Genomic DNA, 9324 nt, shown 5'->3' on the forward strand with positions numbered 1-9324 from the left:
ATGGACGAGGAGGGGAATCCACTGGAGAGGGACCACTCCCTGTATGTGGTTCTGCCTGGGGGACAGGAGAAGAATGCCATGGTGCATGGAAGGTAAGACATATTGAAGCTACAGGTTTATCAGTTCTTTGAAAAGTCCTAGTTTTAGAATAAACTCGGTCCTGACTGAAGTTTGCCGTCATTTCTTCGTTCCCCCTCCTCCCAGTAAACCAGTGATGGACTTACTGGTGACCCTTTGTGCGAGCTACCACCTGAATCCCACCGACTACACCGTCGAGGTCGTCTCGACAAACAAGAACAACATCAGCTTCAAACCCAACTCTCCTATTGGCTCCCTGGAGGCAGAGAGGATTGTGCTGAAGCCCAGAGGAACGGAGGGAAAGAGCAGGACGCCGTACATGCCGGAGGTGAGAACCGAGACGAAATATGGATTTGATCAGTTTCAAGGACGTAAAGTGAGAGTTGATGATGCAAAACTGGAAGAATACAATTAATTCAGGATTAAAGAAGAGGTGTCATACAAGTAGAAGACCCGAAAGAAGATGTCAACCTTTGTGACCACGTCTGACCCTCCAGAAAATATCCAGAGTTCATGTTTGAAAACGTTTATGAAGAGTGAGGACAATGTCAGTTTTTCTCAATTAACAGTTGCATGAAATTAATAAACAAACTTCTCCCTGCAGGCCACCGTCCGCCTGCTGATCAACTACAACAAGGCCCACAAGGCGGTGGTGCGGGTGAATCCCAGAGTTCCCCTGGAGCTGCTGCTGCCACGGGTGTGCGACAAGTGCGAGTTTCAAGTGGACACGACCGTCCTACTGAGAGACCCTCAGTCCACAGAGCCACTGGACCTGACCAAGAGCCTGGACCAGCACGGCCTGAGGGAAGTGTTCGCTAAAGACTCGGCTGTGACGGAGCCGGCTGACCGGCCCAAGACACCAGGAGCAGGTACGTTAGAGGACGACCCACAGTATTAGATTCATACTCTTAACCTGATTGTATCCTTCTGTGTTAGTAAGTATAATAATGACATCATGGTTCTCTCACCCACAGAGATCATCTCACCACCTTCACTACAAGGTAACACATTCTCTCTCTCTATAAACATTTATTTCTCTCATTTTATTACTACTTCTATCTCTTTATTTTTCTCTTTCTCTCTATCATATCGGCACATAAGACACACAAACAGTTGTGAACACCAGGTGTGACAGGGCCTCAGTGTTATTCACCTTCTGAGCTGTGCATCATTCACTCATCTAGTTCTCATGCGTTGTACAGAGCTGCCAAAGAAGGAGTCGAGACAGAAGGAGAACCCTGGATTCCTCAGCTTGTTCAGAAGAAAGAAGAAAAACCCAGAGCAGGTTTGTTTAACATCTGTTTTCACCAAACTGCTGCACACTTTCCTATCGCCTGCTCCGTCTGATGGTGTCCTCTGTGCAGGACGGAGCCGCGAGCGTCCCGGCCTCTCCTGCTACCAACAAACCGATGGTGCTCAGTATGAATGTGCAGGACGCCTACTCCTCCATCACTGTGGACACGCCCAAGAAGAGGCGAGCCCCCCAGCCGCCTATGAGTGTGTCTCTGAGTGTCCCCAACAACCTGAGCACCTGTCACCTCCGGGAGCCGCAGGTAGGTGGACTGACGCTGGGAGGAAAGTCCTCGGGTCACAGCTGAATTATTTTGTGACGAGCTTCTTCTGTGCAGATGTCTGCAGACTCGACCCTAAGGAGAACCAAGAGGAGGGCCCCACCCCCGCCCTGTGCAAACTCCCACCAGGAGCACCAGGCGGACACACAGCTCACAGGTAAAAGCATTCATGACCTTTGACCTGTGCACAAGGGAACAGACTCTCAATAACTACAGACTGTGTCATTCTCAAACCTGCTTTTCTATTTCTCACCTAGTGGCGACTGTCGGTTCTGCATCCTGCCTTCAGCAGCACAGATGAAATATACAACTAGAATAATCCCTGTTGACCTTTTACAGTATTTCAGTGGAAATCAAATGGGTTTAGAGGAAGGGGGGGTGGGGGGGGTCAATTCTAGTATCTGCCAAATCCTTGCCACTTCACTCGAGTCGGGTCAAGAGAGATTTGAAGTTAAATCAAGATTAAAACGTCACAGTGAAGTCCAGTGGGAGATTTAGAAGTTAAATCCAGCACAAAACGCAGCTTTTATCAGTCGGAACAATTTAACCCTGTTAAAGTGACCTGAGCCTGGTTCATATCGGCTCCAGTGATAAATCCTCCATTGTCTCGGCTTTCATTCTCCTGTATGAGTTCGTCTGATGTGCTCTTATCGCCTGGATTCAGGTTCTCTCTGTGCTCGGATCCTTTTTACTTTATCTAACGCTGCCTATTAAACCACTGTAATCACAGGACTTCTTACAAAAGTGTATTTTTTTTGTCCATGTCGTAATTATCAGACTAAATTGCCTTCAGCGCTGTCGTGGTTCACTCCCTTGTTTTCTCTGCTGACTCGGTGTCAGGTCCCGGCCTGAAAAACAAACTCCCAGTGCCGAGTCGATCATTAAACGCACTCCTCCTCTTCCTCGTCCTCTTCCTCCTCCTACACTTATGCAATCTCAGCCTGTGAAAGTTCATCAAACTTCCTTGTGCAGACGGTGACACGAGAGTTTCATAAGCTGCTTCCAGACATGCACTGAACTCCAGAGAGCCTCCGGAGAGAGAGAGAGAGAGAGAGGGAGAGAGCCTCCGGACTTTCTGCAGACTTTCCAGTAGACAAGTCTGCAGCTGGTCTGAAGGAGCCTGGATTCACCTCGAGCCAGTGGGAGTGTTGAGGACGATTCTAACACGCGACCGATGCAAATGCTAAAAACAGAAAAAACAAATATCTCAGGATGAAAAAGCCGAGGATAAGAGCCGGACATTGTTTATGTGTGAAAGGCAAACTCCTGAGAAAGTCCAGACCCGGTTTCACAGATCTGAATGAAACTTGAACTGTGAAGGTGTTGGGGCTCGTGATTGAAACCTGCCTTAAAGCTTCTTCTCCTCCTGCTTACAGACTCACCTGATGGGGGTGATTGAGGCCTGCTGCTGCTGCTGTCTCCTTTTCCTCTCCTCCTTCCATCGTCCCTATTCCTCCTCTCCGTCGGCCTCTTCTTCCTCCTTCCCGTCTTAGTGGCTTTTTATGGATGTGTGTCACTGTGGCCTGCTGCACCTGAATGTTATTTATTTGTCTGTTTGAAGCCGCCTACTTAGTCCTCATCTATTTTTATGGAAATTCTGTAATTCTTTTTGTTGTTTTGTGTTTTTACTATTAGACTATATAGACTATTTGCTGTGCCTTTTATTGAAATCAGAAGCCAAGTCCACATTTGTCTCATTTGGTATGACAGAGTAATCGGGCCAGATAAATAAAAGAAACTGATATCTTGAGGATAAAGTTGTAATTTAAAGAAAAAATTGTCATAATTTCAGAAAAAGGAAAAACGATGCAGGCAACAATCTGATCTTCTGATATTTGCAATATTATAAATTTTTAGTCCCATAATGTTACGACCTTATTCGCTTAATCTCATATTTTCTCCCATTATGTCCCAAGTACTCTGTCATACATTCTATACGCAGTATTTTTTATTTTTTCCAAACTCTTTTGTGAAATTATAAATGTTCTCTATCATAATGTTCTTATAAAATGATTTATACTTTCTCAGAGTTATACCTGTTTTATATTAATGATTTGATTCGTTTTTGTTAAATTCTTTTACTAATTCATTTAAAAATTATACTAACCAGAAAAAATACTATAAATACTCATTTGTCTTTTTGCAATAAAATGGTAGAAATTTCATTTAACTTCAATTGGATGTGTTTCTGTGTCTAAATATTTCACTGAAGTGATTTAGGTAAAAAGAAAAAGTATTTTCAGTTTCCTGTGTTTGGGATATTCTTATGACAAATATTTCTCTAATGTGTTCACTGTGCAAACCTTCCATTTGAAATACAGCCATCTCTTTTCCACTGCAACTTCTAGAGCCTTATTTGTAGTTTCCTGTCTCTCCAGGGCCGGTTGACCCTCTGAACACTCTGGAGGAGCTGAGAGAAAGCGACGAGTCCGACTCCTTAGACCTGTCACGTTCCTCGTCTCCGTCACCACACTCATCTCGAACACTGCCCTCCTCATCCTCCTCTCGACCATCGTTTGAACCGTGTCTGCCTTCGTTTCGAGGGAAAGACTTTTCAGAAGCCCGCAGCGCTCTCGCCAAAGTCCTGTCATCTTCTGTTTCCAAGGGAACTCTGGTCAAGCACTGGAGGAAGTCTGCCAGCCTCCCGAAGATTCACCGGAGCTCCTCCTCTCTGACTCAGAGGTTTACAGATAACGGCCTTTTCCGCATCGAGCTCGAGTCTGTTCTCAAGTCCAGGCTCTCCACTGAGCCCCAGTGGGAGGATCCTCGGCAGAAGAAGGGGATGACCACTTTCAAAGTTATTCCCCTGAACAAGCAGAAGTCCCATGAACCAGAGACGCCTCCGGATGTTCCAGACCAGCACCAGGTAACGGTAGAAAATGACCCTGAGAGCCAAGCTTCTCCTGAGGCTGAGAATTATCAATCTGAGCGTGAGGATGATTCATATTCTCATGGATCAGACACTGGAACACCTTTGCAGAGCCAGGAGCTCTCTTCTCAAGAGGCTTCTGATGCTCCAGACTCTCCTCCACCTGTCCAGGAGGCCTCTGAGGCTCCAGACTCTCCTTCTCAAGAGGCGTCTGATGCTCCAGACTCTCCTCCACCTTCCCAGGAGCCAGCTGAGGCTCCAAACTCACCTTCTCAAGAGGCGTCTGATGCTCTAGAATCTCCTACACCTGCCCAGGAGAGGGCTGAGGCTCCAGCCTCTCCTCCACCTGCCCAGGAGCGGTCTGATGCTCCAGACACTCCTCCACCTGCCCAGGAGACATCTGACGCTCCAGGCTCTCCTTCTCAAGAGGCTTTTGACGCTCTACAATCTCCTCTACCTGCCCAGGAGCCATCTGAGGCTCCAGACTCTCCTCCATCTGTCCAGGAGGCATCTGACGCTCCAGACTCACCTTCTCAAGAGTTGTCTGATGCTCCAGACTCTCCTTCACCTAGCCAGGATCCGTCTGGTGGTCCAAACTCTCCTCCATCCGACCAGGAGGCCTCGAAGGCTCCAGACTCTCCTTCACCTAGCCAGGATCCGTCTGGTGCTCTAAACTCTCCTCCACCTTCCCAGGAGGCATCTGGTCCTCCAGACTCTCCTTCACCTAGCCAGGATCCGTCTGGTGGTCCAAACTCTCCTCCACCTTCCCAGGAGGCATCTGATCCTCCAGACTCTCCTTCACCTAGCCAGGATCTGTCTGGTGCTCCAAACTCTCCTCCATCCGACCAGGAGGCCTCGAAGGCTCCATACTTTCCTCCACCTGCCCAGGAGGCGTCAGACGCTCCAGACTCTCATCCACCTCCTCCAGATTTAGCCGATCAGAAACGTATGGTCTCACCTCTTTCTGAGGTTGAGGGCAACGATGAAAGGCCGATGGAGGGTGAGGAGGAAGAACCTGAAGTTGTATCCGAGGTGACTGCAGCTACAGAGTCAAACAAACTTAGTGACTGTCAGATAAACTCAAACGATGAGAGCGAAGATCTTCAGAACCCTGGTCCAGGGTCTGTGAGCGGGGGCGTGGACCAGTGGGTCTCATGCACGGATGAGACTGAAGAAGAGGACGTGTTTCCTCCTCCACCTCCACCCGTCTTCTTTAGTGAAGACCTAGAACCTCTTGAAGAGGTGCAAGGAGACGCCATCATTTCTTCTCCTTCCCAACCATCAAGTCCTGCCTGCAACGGAGAGACCAACGTGTTCAGCGAGGACCATCGAGACGTCTCAGGTGGACCAGTGCCTTCGGACAAGATGAGCGCGGCTCCATCCAGATTTGCTCAAGCGGTGGCGTTGGCGGTGCAGAGGTCTCACCTGCAGAGTCATGGGAAAGCTCTGGACTATCAGGATCCCAGTGGTCAGCACAGTGTGCCCCCCTCAGCACCCAGTTCCACGTACCAGTACGGTAAGTCCTTAAGTACCTGTAGAAAGTACCTCCTTTAAAAAGTTTGGCCAGTGTTATACTTCCCGCCTTGTGTTGAATATGGTCGTCTGGCTTTAACTATTGGCTGCACCCCCCCCCCCTCCATTTAACTTTATTGCATCATATCTTAATTCTTTTATTCTTTTATCTTTTCTATATTTAAATCTTATTCTTAATCTTTATTGTATATTATATCTATATCTCATCTTCATCTTATTACATGGATAGAGGAGGGTTGTGACTCTGTGTTTCTGCTGCAGGTGCCTGATGATCTTCCTCACTCATCTTCCTCATCCACCCTCATGTTTTGAAGACGCCATGTTTTGTTGTGTTGATTTTATTTTGGACTTTACGTTCTGAGGTTGGACGTAAACATGTAGCTGTGAAGGCCAAATGTACAGGACACGAGTTTGTTGATCCCACAGCGTCCTGTGTTTTTCTTTTTACTTCCTTTTAAAGGTTCTTTCAACTTGTGCCAAGGACGGACACACAACTGACGTCAGAGCTGTTTGTGTAAAACAAAAGCAGTGGTATAATTGTAATTATTGTGCTGGGATTTATTCATTTCTCACTCAGGATGTAGATACATTTCTTTATGCTCTCACACATGCAGTAAAACTCATTAAGTCGAACCCAGGCTGGTTTTGTTTTTGGCCACACGGTGGCAGTAGAGCATCATTAAACAGGAGGTGATCTATTTATGAGGTATTTCTTTTATATGATAAATTCTTGTAGATGCATCACATGTGGCATATTCTTTATGGTTGCATATATAATAGTAGTGACTATTGTTTTTTATTTACTATAAAGGAGCCGTGAATTAAATTATACAAAATATTAATTAAACTTTTAAATTATAAGTGACTTATTTTTCTGCACTGTCAGAATTAAAATGCATTTGAAGGATATTTTAAGAATAAAACAACTTTCATTATTTAACAGGGAGATGAGAATTTCCTGAATTTCCTGAGACAAAATAAAAGAATAAACATCCGTGTTGGAAGCATTTCAACACCTTCCTGAATAAACTCAGTCCACTTTGCTCACATGCTCACACTGTTATGTCTTTAACGGACCCGCACCTCGGGGCAATACTGCACAGCTATACTTGGGTGCCAAAAGAATCCGCACTACTATACGTATTGATCCAGCCCTGGCCTTGGAGGAACGGCAAGGAGCTGTGCGAGGGAGAGACCCAGCCAGAACTGCCTGTGGCCAAACCTCCTTGTTTGCCAGGCCTGGACTGAGTGGGCTCGCTTCAAGACTTTCTCTCTCTCCAGCGCTCCACCTGACGAGGGAGGGAGAGGAGAGGGAGAGCAGGACGGGTTGCTGGTGGATGATGGGAGGTGACCCTTGACCCTGTCGTGTTTCTGCGGCGCTCCCCCCAGAGGGGGCGCCCGGCCCTCAAGGGCACCGCCGTGTCACACCGCCGTTGTCATGGAGAATGCCATTACCGCCCCTGAGGGAGAGAGACACATCCAACGTTTACAGTCTGTGGATAAAGAAACAGATATATGTTTGGGAGAAGCTCCTTTTCTTGCCCAAAGCAATGATATCCAACGCAAGTGACAACCCTGGCATTCTCCTGCTTCAGCAGTGAAAGGTTGGATTTCAACCTGAGCACTGATGTTCATGATCACGCAGACACAAGAACTCTGGGTTTGTAATGCAGCGGAACATGAAATGCTACTCGTGTCATGTACGTTTATGATCCAGGCTTTAAAAAGGGCTGCCAGCGCAGACGGACCTTTGAGCAGCAGACCTGGACACAAAGAGGTTTTTGTTGATGCAGTGTCTCAGGAGACGAGGTGGAGGGACGGACTGAGAAACACAGGGGGGGGGGCAGGATCCTGGAGGACGACTCGGTCACATGATCCAGGTTCAGACACGTTGATGAGGAGGCTGCTCACACACATGGAGGCCACAACTACCTGTGTGGAGAAAATACATGTGTGGAGCCTAGATGCAGAAAAAGGACTTTAAAGACACCAACAGCTTTTTGATTTACTCCTGCAGGTGCAACAAGATAATATTACACAGTAGCTCTACATGATCAAACCCACACTGTGCATTATATACACTTTCTGCAATTCCTTAAATTATCATTTCAATTTTTGATTTCACTGAAATATTCCTCAGTATTTTCAAGTTTTTAATGCATCAGTTCTTTAGAAGTTCAGGTTTTTCCAATCTGACAGTCAACAATTTAAATCTCCAATCCAGGTTGTTAGGAATTCAGTTAAAGGTCGAACAATCTCCTAAACGTCAGACCAGTGTATTTATAGTTTAATGCATGTGAACATTGAATAATCTGTTTTACTCAATGTGGAAAAATAAGGTAAAATCAAGGTTTGCTCCTGTATTTTAGTTTTTATAATAATTAGTGTAATAAGTGGATAGAAAAATAAGAAAGATCCGACCCAGGCCACACTGGGATCGGCCTTAACTTGAATAACACTGAAGACAATAAATAATAAAACCAATGCTCACAGGGGTTCGGAGGGTAGCTGCGTGTCCCAGAATGCACCAGACGTCTGTAGAGCAGGAAGATTTCTTGCGTGCACACAAATCACTAAACATTCCTTTGTTATCTCATATGTGTGATAAGACATGAAACCCTAAGTTTCATGCTAATATCTGATTTAAGAATAAGCTTAACAATATGATTGGCCCACATCCTGAAGCCCACTGTGAGTATACACAAAATATCAACCCCCCCCCCCACACCTCAGCTCAAATCAATAACAGCCGGCCCACACAAATAGTGGTAATACACATTAATCATTTATTTATTCCTTCATCTCTTCATTCATCTCTATTTAGTTATCCATCAGATGTATCTGCCTTGTGGTGTGGAAGATGCCCACGAGCTGGCAGGAGTCGGAATCTGATTATAAAATCAACGAGTGCGATGGGCCCGAGGCGCGCTCCGGCCGGAACCCGCCGCGTCTGCATGTGTGTTAGGGGGCGCACATGTGCATCGTGGAGACACAACGCTGCTAATATATGTGTGTTTACATGGGCACCTCGATGCCTGGGTAGAAATAATCAATAGATGAATCACCAAAAGCGATACAGTCCTCCCCGGGCGGTGCAGTTGCAGCCTAATGCTATTCTTTCCATTCACCTTGGGAGCGGCATCCATCAGGCCTCCACCCCCCCCCTCCCCAAAGTGAGGCACGGCTGCCTAAAACACCAGCAGCGCCAGAGGGGCTTCTTGGAAAGTGATGCAGGGAGAGCACAGTTGACCCCTGACCTCCTCCATGTTCGCG

The 9324-nt window shown here is 46.7% G+C and overlaps 1 protein-coding gene across 1 annotated transcript; it reads left to right on the plus strand.

The window, feature by feature from the left end:
- Positions 1-6320, plus strand: LOC128431328 (cordon-bleu protein-like 1). Its single transcript, XM_053417609.1, has 9 exons — positions 1-92; positions 205-406; positions 683-947; positions 1053-1079; positions 1263-1363; positions 1443-1631; positions 1707-1806; positions 4028-6034; positions 6313-6320. Exons 1-9 carry the CDS (start codon positions 1-3, stop codon positions 6318-6320), a joined length of 2991 nt encoding a protein of 996 aa, XP_053273584.1.
- Positions 6321-9324: the final 3004 nt, after the last annotated feature.

This window comes from Pleuronectes platessa, chromosome 24, assembly GCF_947347685.1.
Source record: "Pleuronectes platessa chromosome 24, fPlePla1.1, whole genome shotgun sequence".
NCBI lineage: Eukaryota > Metazoa > Chordata > Actinopteri > Pleuronectiformes > Pleuronectidae > Pleuronectes > Pleuronectes platessa.

Bases quoted from the DNA above. Each gene is read 5' to 3' on its own strand.
- LOC128431328 (XM_053417609.1), top strand. From the start codon at position 1: ATGGACGAGGAGGGGAATCCACTGGAGAGGGACCACTCCCTGTATGTG. The intron at 93-204 runs GTAAGACATATT...CCCTCCTCCCAG, and splicing joins AATGCCATGGTGCATGGAAG to TAAACCAGTGATGGACTTAC. The intron at 1,080-1,262 runs GTAACACATTCT...TCACTCATCTAG, and splicing joins CTCACCACCTTCACTACAAG to TTCTCATGCGTTGTACAGAG.